Source organism: Hippocampus guttulatus, chromosome 16 (assembly GCF_054856545.1).
Source record: "Hippocampus guttulatus isolate MCC_2025c chromosome 16, RoL_Hgut_1.0, whole genome shotgun sequence".
In the NCBI taxonomy this organism is placed as follows: Eukaryota; Metazoa; Chordata; class Actinopteri; order Syngnathiformes; family Syngnathidae; genus Hippocampus; species Hippocampus guttulatus.
This window is the reverse complement of record NC_141276.1, coordinates 14037496-14049569: the sequence shown is the minus strand read 5'-3', so window position 1 is coordinate 14049569 and position 12074 is coordinate 14037496. Positions and strand designations below refer to the sequence as shown.

The 12074-nt window shown below is 39.9% G+C and overlaps 1 protein-coding gene across 4 annotated transcripts in view; it reads right to left on the bottom strand.

Annotated features, from left to right (window-relative positions):
* Window positions 1–219: 219 nt before the first annotated feature.
* The window catches only part of rbfox1 (RNA binding fox-1 homolog 1), a 191394-nt gene continuing 179539 nt past the window's right edge, over window positions 220–12074 (bottom strand). For all 4 annotated transcript variants that reach the window (XM_086132301.1, XM_086132304.1, XM_086132302.1 and 1 more), the window contains 2 exons: window positions 8880–8955; window positions 220–2938 (listed from right to left, as the gene is read on the bottom strand). In XM_086132301.1, coding sequence (XP_085988427.1) covers window positions 2816–2938; window positions 8880–8955 — 199 coding nt within the window. In that variant the 3' untranslated portion in view covers window positions 220–2815. The remainder of the gene's footprint in view (window positions 2939–8879; window positions 8956–12074) is intronic.

The window sequence follows — 12074 nt, the reverse complement described above, 5'->3', positions numbered from 1 at the left end:
ATGATCGACGTTATTGAACCCCAAAACACCCTATCCCCTATTTTTGATGTACCACAAAGTAAAACAGATGACATCTGTTATTTGCATGCAAGAACATTTTACTCAAAAATAACCCACAACATCTGCATTTTTTCCCATAGGGTGCATTAAAAAAAAAAACTGAAAAAAAATCCTAAATCTTAAAAAACGTGTAATATGGAAACCAAGCATCAAAAAAAGTTGAGAAAACCAAACTTTATTGATGGTTATTGACAAGTGGAAGAACCATAATACATGCACATACAATGACAGTGCAGGAAGCCTTGGTTTGAACCACAACACCTACTGGAAGCAGCACTTGGATAAAGTAGTTACAGAATCAGACATTCAGCAGAGTGAAAACCTTTCGAGTCATCCCGCCTCCGAGCATATTATACGTCGTCATTCGGAACGTACAGATTTGAACCAGCAGCACCGAACCGCCCTGATGATTTTTATGCCGCCTTGAATGCGGCGCATCCGCGGGTTCTGATTTGTGAGAAGATATAAAAGGGAAGATATGTGTGGAACAACAGCACTAATTGGGAACGTTTGTAAACAGCACGTGGTGGAAGGAGTGGCTTGTAGACCGGCTCACAATACAGCTGCGGCCAAGCTCCCTTTTCCCCAAGTAGCGTCGTTCATGGACATTATAGATTATGATTCCGTGGACGTCTATGTACATCATTCATGAGATGTATATCATTGTATATTCTTTTCCCAAAGAGTAAAGGTTGATAGTCTAGAAAAGTAAGCTAGGTCACGCTAAGTAACTTAAGAGCAAAATCAACTGAATTAAAAACAAAAAAAGAGAGAAAAAATGTACACCTACAGCACTGATATGTCTCAGATTTATGTGGAAATTACAAGTTACGTGTGCAAAATGGTACATTTGACAGCATAAACAAATGTGCATACATATCGTCTAACTACAATGTATTTATTTGTAAAGACTTGCTAGAAATCGGAACGTGACTTGATAGAAAAGGCTTTTCCTAGCAACCGATCTAATTGCCTAAATCTAAAACATTATACCATTATGTATTTCATATAAGATAACATCTTCACTGCACAGTTCAAATATCATATGTTGTTTGGGTATTATATCTTTTCCTCCATAAGTTTGTAATTACTGGATGGAAAAAAAAAAAGCAAATGAAAAATTTTCAAAGATGATAAAATACAGTGCAATATATACTAAAACATTTTTCAGCAATATAAAAATGATCAGTTATACCAATAAATTTATTGGAAGTTCCTATTTAAAAAAAAATTAACATTAAAAAACAAAAAATAAACATCTACACCCCAATAACCTTCGCTACTCAGGACAAAAAAAGGATTAGTGCAGCACAAGGCTCAATGAATCTGAAGGATTGTGACTTTGCTCGTCATTCACATTCTTCAGATGAATTATTGATTCAATCATTTTTTCATAGTTTTAGTTTATGAACAAATATTTGGGTTGCCATGACAGTCATTTCCCGCTTTCTACTTGACAGAGTCGTGACTAAACGCATGAACACACTGATCTGTCCACGGAAACCTTTGGCTTACTGTGATATCAAACCACATTATTTAGTCAATAAAGCTACAGTCTAAAAATGTGCTGACTCGCCTATTTTTTTTCCCTCGTGACTAACTCCGACGCTAACTATTCTCACGTCTCTATCGTCAACAGAAGTTGATACTTGCTGGCATTTCTTCTGTCCACATCCCCGTCTAAATTTTGGATTATGACCAAACTACCCCAAATGAACTCAAAAAAGAGAAGTTGTTGAGTCTCTGAAAAAGCTAATTGTTGGACAAAAAAAACAAAAAACTGAAGACAATAAAATAAATTTAAAAAAAATTTGACGAAAATTTAACGCAGGAACATTTTACGATGAATATAATCAACCTCTAGTGTGAAATGTGATGTAGAGGTCAGTGGAAAAAAGGTTTTTCCTCAAAACAAATGAGATATGAAAGTCATGATCTTGAGACGATGGAGGTCAAATAATTAACAATCCGTTGCTTCTTTGGGCTGTTTTAATTAGCTATCCTGCCTGCTAATGTTCACAAAAGCTCCATTTATATGACAATGTTCTCAAGACCTCTTCACATGATCCCAAACTGCAGAATAAAATGCACCAGTCAAAATTAGTAAGTGCAAAAGGATGCAGAGAGAAGAAAAAAAGAAACACGACAAGAATAGTCCCTTTAAATACAAATGACAATGCTATGCAATGAAAAGCTTGAATCTCTAAATTGTTTTAGTTCATTTTCTATTTTCCTCAAACTTAAGGATAAAATTCATTTTCATTGTTTTCGGAAGAAAAACAATTTCAAGATTTGGAGACACATGCTTTTCATTGGCAAATTGGTTTAAAAAAACTAAACTCAATATTTATCTTACAGAGGGGTGTTCTATACAACAATATGTATCAGATAAATATGTCATCCGTGTCCTAAATTTTTACTCCTAACATTTACTCTATTGGTACCATGGACACAATTTCTACAGCTGAAAACTATGTTGAAATCTTTCGAAATGAAAACCCCACAATATCAAAATACACGGCACAAAATGTCTGAGGTATAAGATGAAAAATATCAGCTATCATTTTCGTCTCATATATTTTTGTCTCTCACTCTCTCTCAGGAGATGCTGAAATTATGCTTAAATTGCATTTATTGCAATACCCAGGCCTCAGCATTGTCTGTCTTATATTCACACTCCTCTGTTTACGCAAACACACACACACACTTTCTTCATGTCCAGTTGGAAGGTTCTGTTTCAGTTGGGGAGGTGTAGCTAATAGGGAGCAAAGCGGCTGTAGCCTCCCCGGTATATACTAGCCTGGAGGGAGGACAGCACAAGCCCTACGTCGTCAACATGGCTCCGTGTTTTGGCATCTGTCAGAGGGGTGAATGCATTCTGAAATACATGTGGAGAGAAACACGAGTGTGACACACAAATTAAAAACAAGATCTTGTAAAACCAGTGTAAAAAAAAATGAAAACAGTCCAAACACAAAATAAACACATGCACACCATTGTTAGCCCCCTTTGGTTCAGTACCAACTAGAACTACAGTTCCGACGTGACGTTACCGTTTTTCCTGCGCAAACCCGTGGGGTGGGGGTGAAAAGAGCCATGACCGGAGCAATCGTCATGCAGCAAGCACAGCGAGACACTTCATGCGAGGGGAACATGCCAACAGCTATGTGAAAGAAATCCAGTCAATATCCGCTGAAAAAATTGGAGGGAAGGATGAATTAAATAATAACAAAAATCAAACAAAAGCTATTTCGCGGTTCGATTATCTTGGCCTCGGTGCATCGCGGTTTTTTTTTTCCCCAAAGTACTGTATTCAGAAAAAAAATGCCTGATGACTCAGTTTTTATACATGGCTGGAACTCGATTGGTTCCCAGCGCGATGTCGAACAATGACAGCACGAGTGGATCTATCACATGATGCACAGCCATGTGGATTGGCTGTGCATCTTCGCAGCACTGCCCAGCAACCTCCCTTGTGTCTTATCAAGTGGGTTACTCTTTGATCAGTGTCTAATCACGTGGTTGCCTAGATCAGTGTTGTGTTTACTACTCATGTTCGTGTGTACGCATGTGTGTATTGCCCGCGCATACACACGCGTGTGTGTGTGGCTGGGGGAGGTGCACGAGTAGAGAGAGAGAGAGAGAGAGAGATTGGGTTTGTATGAAAAATAAGCACGTGTCTCTTCCCCTCCTTAATTGTCTAATCATAAGCACATGGCTGCACACAGCGGTCGAGCTGGCCAGCAGCTCACTGGAGGCTACACTGTCAGAGCTGCATAAAGGGAATGCTGATAAATGTTAATTACTGTATAAGGTTTTATAATTAAAGATTTAAGTAAAAATGTGTACGACTATAGTCTTTGTCTCAAATATGTAAAGTATAAATACTGTTTACAAATTTTAAACATGCTGGTATCCACAAACCCTTACACAAAAATTCCTAAGGGGCAGGGTGGGGGGGGGGCAAACCCTACTTCGCGGATTTTCGTCTTTCGCGGCTGGTCTCGGTCCCCATTAACCGCGATAAGTGAGGGATCACTGTATACTGCATGCATGACAAGAATTGGAGATGCTAGATTCTGTCTGATAAAAGGTTATTGAGGAGGTTGAGATGGATGCCAAGTAAAATAACACATTTGGTTTGTTATAAATGTTCAAAGAAAAAATTGTTTCATTTTGCAACAGATAAGTTCAGCGGAACCTGTGCTGAGATATGAAAAACCGGTGGTAAAATTTCAATTGCACTCGGAACGTAGCGAGCCATACGAATGCCTTTTAGACAGATGCCGCAGGTTCGGTTCCCGGTGAGGGCTTCAATAACCAACCGCTCAAGTCAGGGTAAAAAAAAAAAACAATGAGTGGGTTGTTTCGAGAAAGGCATCAGGCGTAAAATCTCCCAAATAAATAATGCGCCTGAATTGCTACAATGATTCCTGCCTAACAAAACACTCGTGAACAGGTACTCCTTCATCTTTTTTTTTTTGCATTTGGTTTGGCTCAAAAATGAAGTCATGCTGAAGGTAAATGTGGCACCTGCTGCTTTGGCCGAACAGATGTGAATAAAACACCTTTGGAGGAAATTGATTTTTTTTTTGTCTTTGATTGGGAAAGCTATGTCTGAACATAGACTAAATGGACAATCTAGGCTGGACAACGGATATTAATAGGATGAAAATGTATTGATCTGCATGGTAAAGAAGGAATAACTGAGAAGTTCATTTATATTAATTACAGTATTGGCGATAATTTGAACAACCCCCCGCCCCCCATAGAATTTATTTTGTGATTTCCTCTCTTGATTTTCTGTTTGGCGCATTACGTGTTTGCTTTTCTGAGTGTCATTGAAGTCATCGTTGATTTACGTTTTCGGGGGCGGTCACTCTCGAGCAGAAGGCACGGAGACCGAGAAGGAGAAGGACGTGCCTGTACAGTAGTTGCTTGAGTTGTGTATAAATTTTAAAAAGAACCAACACGACAGCATTTGTTTTCTGTCATTTTGTTCCGCTGCAGAAACTGCCGTGTGACCGCAAGTGGAGCTGCACCGACGCTGCGCCGGTGCTAACACGCTCAGCGACTTTGTACGTGTGACCGCTCCACAAAATTTGCTCCGGTGTAAAATATATCGCAACATCGGTGTAGCGCCGGGGCAAATGTGTGCTGTGTGAACACCCCTTATATGGTGCTGTAATTTTTTGGTTTCTGGCATTTTAATATTTACAAGTGTTAACCTGGCCCTCCCCCTGCCACAAGATTCACAAGTGCAATTTTGTAAGATGCAAAATCATCGAACTGATTGAGACTAGAAGCGCAGAGATTTAGAGTAGATTTTTTTTGTTGTTTTAATCATGAAGCCTGTCTCGATATGAAGTCATGCTTTTTTAAAATGGACCTTACTGTAACATATGAGTCAATTCACTGCAAGACAGGTAGGCAATATCAATCAATATAAGAAGCAAGTTGTTGGAAACGACACAGCCTTCTGGCTTTTTACATGTTTGCTTATCACTAACAATTTATTGCATCGAATTGACATCTTATAATTTGACACGATTTGATTAACAGACATTAAACTACATTTCAGCGATATTTCTCTTTAGTTTGAGAAGGGAATTGTGACCGACGATCACATTTGAACACTCTTCTGACCATTATTCACTCAGTTCTTTCTCCCCCATGTCCTCCCCATGGTTGCAACGCCACAGGAGATTTAATTATTAAAATGACTAATTATTTCATTACCAAGGAGCGCGGGGTGAGGTGGTATTCACCAAATTAGAAATATAATAACTAACATGGACTGGGCTGCCAAAGCATGAGAACATTCATCACCTTTTACAGGCGGGATTAATGTGGCATTTGGATTGCCTTTAGCAGCGCAGACAAATTCAATTAAGTTTAAGTGAGGATAAGTCAGCGCTGCAGAAAAGCTTGTGCACAATGCTGGAGAAGTTGGGCAATGAAAGCGAGCCCTAAGCAAGCCTTTGAAGATCAGGACACAAAATCACAAAGTGGTATGCGTAAATGTTTTGGATGATGAAGCCAATCTGGGTATCTCGCAAAACATTCAAAGTAAATACACAATGCAGTTTGAAAGTGATGATTGTATTTATTAAAGGCAATATAGTAACTGTCATCTCCAGACATGATTACCGCCAGATAAGTTGAATCAAAAAACTTAGTGTAAATTGAGGGGTGTGTTGTTTTTGAATGGATGGCTCTACTTTACAAAACGGCAAAAGGAGAGATGCATTCCGTTTGAACGCAGCTTTATTCAAAAGGATGTCTGCACCGCAATATGATGGAAAAACACACTCACCTCGCCAACTAAATCACTTCCTGCTCTCCTTTGCTTCAACAGCTATCAACATAAACACATTCATCCATCCATTTTCCGATCCTCTTTATCCTCACAAGGGTTGCGGGGGGTGCTGGAGCCTATCCCAGCTGTCTTCGGTCAGTAGGCGGGGGACACCCTGAACCGGTTGTCAGCCAATCGCAGGGCATACAGAGACGAACAACCATCCGCGCTCACACGCACACCCAGGGACAATTCAGAGTGTTCATGCAGCCATGCATGTCTTTGGAATGTATGTCTTTGGAAGCCCGAGTACCCGGAGAAAACCTACGCAAGCATGGGGAGAACATGCAAACTCCACACAGGAAGGCCAGAGCTGAGATCGAACCCATGACCTCTGCACTGTGAGGTCAATGCACTCTTCACTTGTCCACCAGGCTGCCCACATAAAAACATGTCTAAACAATCATTGAACAACAGAATGTAATTTAGGTATTCTTACCATGAAATAATATGATGCTCAAACATAAAATGATTATAATAAATAATATAACCTAATCTTACACTTGTACCTAGCAGACTAGGCTGCAAGCTCTCAAAAGAAATGCAGCATGCCATGATCCAAAGACATTGGTGATCAAATGAGAGAAAAAAAAGGAAATCCATCACTCTGAAAAAGGTTACAAAGACCTTTCTGAGGCCTTGGGAGGCACTGCAATCCACGGTCAGAGTCATTAGCCGCAAAAGGAGAAAAGCGGGAACACTGTGGAGTGAGTGAGGAGTCGTCGGCCAGCCAAATTACTCCACCAACATCTTATCCAGGAGTTCACAAACCCAGAACAATATCCAAAGGACTCACTGGCCTCAGTTAATGTGAGTGTTCATGACTCAACCATAAAAAAGACACTCGAAAAAAAGGCCTCCATGGGCGAGTTTCAATGTAAAAAGAACAAAAAAAGAAAAGCTGAGCTCACATTTGCCCTGCAAGAAAGCATCTTTATAACCCCCAAGAAATGGTCTGTGGTCTGATGAGCGAAAAGGTTTGCGGCGTAAAAATAACAGCGTTTGACAAAAAGAACATCACACCAACAGTCAAACCTAGTGGTAGCAGTGTAATGGTCAGCTGCTACTTTGTTTTTTCAGGACCTGGATACCTCACTGTTGTTAATGGAACAATTGATTTCACCGTCTAACAGAATATTCTGCTGCGGAATGTCCGACCATCACTTGTGCTCTCAAGATTAACTTCTCTTGAGATGTGTAGCAGGACAAAGACCCAAAACTTATCAGCAAGTGCACCTCTGAATGGACCCCACAAAAAATAAAGGTTTTGGAATGGTCTTGTCAGAGCTAGAATGTAAATCCAACTGAGATGCTTCGGTCTGTCCTAAATTGGCCAATTGATTGTCGTTCTTTGTAAAACATGTTGGGCATATTATGGTGCAGGTAAAGTACTATATACGCTAAGTCTTCTCCAGTTACTATTTGAGGCAAATTGTATTTTTTTTCCAGAAATATGTATTCTCCTACAGTAAATACGTCATTAAGTTATGATTCAAATCGGAAGTCGTTCGGTGACGTCGGCATAATTAAAGAATCAGGATTTTAGAGTTTTGGACTACAGAAGTGTGCATAACTTCTTAATTTCGTTTTCTCAGGATTTATTGTAATTATTTTGGTGTCTACCATTCAAGAAATGAAAAGATGAAAAAGGAAGACATGTCAGAATTTGAACTTCAGGTCAAGTCCTCCCAAAAAATGCAAGTTGATTGTCTCTCATTATCTGCTGTGAAGGAGATTCTTCTTCCAACCATCCATCCATTTTCTCATCCGTTTATCCTCACGAGGGTCATGGAGCCAATCCCAGCTGTCTTCGGGCACTCAGTGGGGGACACACTGAACCGGTTGCCAGCCAATCGCAGGGCACACATAGACAAACATCCATTCGCACTCACACTCCCACCTTTGGACAATTCAGAGTAAACAATTACGTTGGATGTTTTTGGATTATGGGAGGAAACTGGAGAAACCAAGAGAACACCCACGCAGACATGGGAAGAGACAGTCTTTGAAATAAATACAAATAAAAAAATAACTGATCCAGTTATACCAAGTGTGCAGCTTCCACAAAGTACACTGGTAAATGAATGGACTCCTAAGCATGTGGACGCAATTATGATGATTAGCTCATTGTAATTTACAATTTGGGTTTAAAATCTCAAACGGCCTAAAGAATTATCAGCATGATTTTGCCATTTCCCTCATCAGTGAGACAAAATGTGATAATTGGTCATTTAGCCTGCATTATTCCCACTCCACTCCTGCCTGCACCTACTGCCGTGATGAACAATGAAAACACAATTCAAGCAAGTGACATGCGCAGCAAAAAGGGGAGCTGAATTCAATATTGAAGATTATTTTTTGGGGGTGGGAGGGTGGGGGCGGATCATAACCTTAAATGTCGTATTGTAATACAGATGAGATTGGGAAAAGGATAAAGCTGTGACAGGCATGGCAGTCTTACCATGGCACCAACGCTGTATGTGGCTGCTGGAGTGAGTGTGTGGTTGTAGGGATCGGCAGCATATACTCGTCCATAACTACAGAGATAACAGAAAAAACAGAACATATGGTTTTGATGACATCAATATCCACATACAAAACCTATCCAATAACACAAACATTTAGAGTTGTAGAACCTCGAGATGTGTGGAACATCCCTTAGGTAAGATGGTGAATTGAACCACTCAAGGAATTAATAAACAGTGCATTTGAATTATTAAGGAAGAAGAAAAAAGACATCAATGAAAATACAAAAACAATTTGATGAAATAATACAAAACAACCATCCAAAAACAAAGTAATAGCATTCATGTTTTTTTTTCCCTGTACTGCTAAAAAAAATCCCCCAAACATTTTTTTTTCATGTCAAATTTAATTAGCTACACTATGTGTGTTATTTGTTTAATTTTAAGATCTCTTCAAAAATAGCTTGCCTTTATCAAATAGCGTAAGTTACGTGAACTTCCGGCCACACACATTCAGCCGTGTTTGAACAAACACTGAAAATGCCGCTGTCGTTGACTCACACACGAAACTTTTTATTGGATACGAGATATCGTGCGGTCATACCGAATGTGGGTTGAGCTATTGTCACAATGCAATTAATAAGTCAAGACACTTTGCAATCTTTTTCTTTTCCTTTCGGCTTGTCCCTTTTCAGGGGTTGCCACAGCGAGTCATTAATTTCCATCTTTCCCTGTTCTCTGCATCCTCTACTCTGACTCCAACTACCTGCATGTCTTTCCTCACGGCATCCATGAATCTCCTCTTTGGCCTTCCTCTCTGTCTCCTACCTGGTAGCTCCATCTCTAACATTCTCCTACCAATGTATCCACTGTCCCTCCTCTGTACATGTCCAAACCATCTCAGTCTGGCCTCTCTAACTTTTTCTCCAAAAGTTAGAGAGGCCAGACTGAGATGGTTTGGACATGTACATCTCAGTCTGGCCAAACCATCTCAGTCTGGCACTTTGCAATGACAGGGCCAAATCTGTACATCGATACCGGAGCCAATCGGCTCCGAGAATGTGCTTACTACGTCTCATACACGGCACATAAACACCAGGTAAAAAGTGGACAAACAGTGGAGAAGAAAATATACATTGCAGTCTCGGGGGGACCTGTACAAAACAAACAGCTTCCAACACGAGCCAAAAGGGTGCAGGTGTAGGCTACTTGGTGTAGCTGGTTAGGAAGTGTACAGACTTGTTTATAAACTGTTGACTGACCCCAAATGGTGATTGACTTCCTCTCAATTGGAATTAATTCTCGAGTTGTAGCTGCTGAACGGATTTTTCAAAGAGGTATGCCCATTTTATTTTTCATGACACGATGTATCTTATGGACTGAAGAAGAGATAAAACGCAAAATGCGCTAAAACAAGAGTTGCATGTTGGCCACCACTTGACTCATGTTTTTGCCCATCAGGGTTGCTGCATTATTAACCCTTTCATGCACCCTGTAACCTGATAACATGATAAGCTGTCCACTGTAGTAACCGCTGTCCTTGAAAGGGTTATGTCACACCTTACTCCAACTGTGCATATGTTTAAGAAAGACTAATCAAACTACTTTTTCCAGTCGGGTAATCAGACGACAGTTACTCTACTAATATCACCAAATGTTACATTGTATTTTGCGATAAGTTCTGTCAGTATTTCTAAAAGTGGCACATTTCACTACCATAAGCAGTTGCCATTCACTGCCTGTGGAGTGCAGCAGTGATAAAGAACAGACAAGACTTGAATGAACAGCAGATAAAGTACTTGACAACAATGGTGCTTCCCTCACATATGCATTGTTAAACAAAGCGTTAACCAATAATAAAATACGGGAGGACACATGTTCCTAACACTATAGTACGAATTAAAGTCACTCGTCGCCAAGAGCTAGAGCTGGACTGAAACATAAGTACCTTTTGTCATATTTGATATTTTGCTTATGTCAAATGTTCAGGTCAGTATCAGATTTATTTCTGTATTTATCTAATAATTGTTATTTATTTCTAATCATTTCTATTTATATTTTGAATGAATTATAATAGGCGGCCTGGTAGTCGCGTGGTTAGCACGTCGGCTTCACAGTGCAGAGGCCTTCCTGTGTGGAGTTTGCATGTTCTCCCTGCGCTTGCGTGGGTTTTCTCTGGGTCCTCTGGTTTCCTCCCACATTCCAAAAACATGCATGGCAGGCTGATTGAACACTCCAAAATGTCCCTCGGTGTGAGTGTGAGCGCGAATGGTTGTTCATTTCTGCGATTGGCTGGCAACCGGTTAAGGGTGTACCCCGCTTACTGCCCGAAGACGGCCGGGATAGGCTCCAGCACCCCCGTGACCCTTGTGAGGATAAAGCAGTTTGGAAATTGACTGACTGAATTATAATAATCATTATAATAATAACAATTCTGGATTATATAGTAATAAAGATGTATTGCATTGTATTGATCTGAAGAGTAAGAAAAAATAGTTTATTGTACACCCTTGGTGGTCTGATGAAGATTTTCTGCAGCGTAACACCTTCATCTATGTAACTGCACTCCTCATGAGGAGTTGCAAATCCGGCAACATAAAAGAAAAAAAAAACAACCCCCCCCCCAAAACCCTTGAGTTTATTGAAAAAAACTCTACTCTAGTCTACAGAAGACAAACAGTAAATTAAACCAAAATGTCGGCATATTTAATTGAGTTTATTTAGTCATACGTCATTTGCCGTGTCTGTGCGTGTGTGCGTCTGAGCCTACACTATTTTATTAATACAAGCTATGCAGCTGCTGTCATCAATAATAATAATAACAATGAATTCCTGTGACTTTGTTCAGTGTCATACAGCGAACAGATATATGTGTGTGTGTGATACAAAGAGCAACCGAAAAGATCGCATGTTGCCTGAGATGTGATCGTAAAAAGTAGTTCTTTGTTTCTGTGGGCAGTGTCGTGAACTACGATGAACCTTTTATGTACATGAGGTGGCGTTTTTACATTTGAATTAAAAAGGAAGGCACAAAAAAAAATAATAAATCGAAAATATCTTTATCGCCTCCCCCAAATTTGGGAATCAAACTCAGAACTTGGCACCAGAAGTGAGAGCATTGAGAACATATCTGCCACAGTTGCTGATGTATGCTGTCCACAGTTTTGCTTATGAAATGAAAAAAGTTTTTT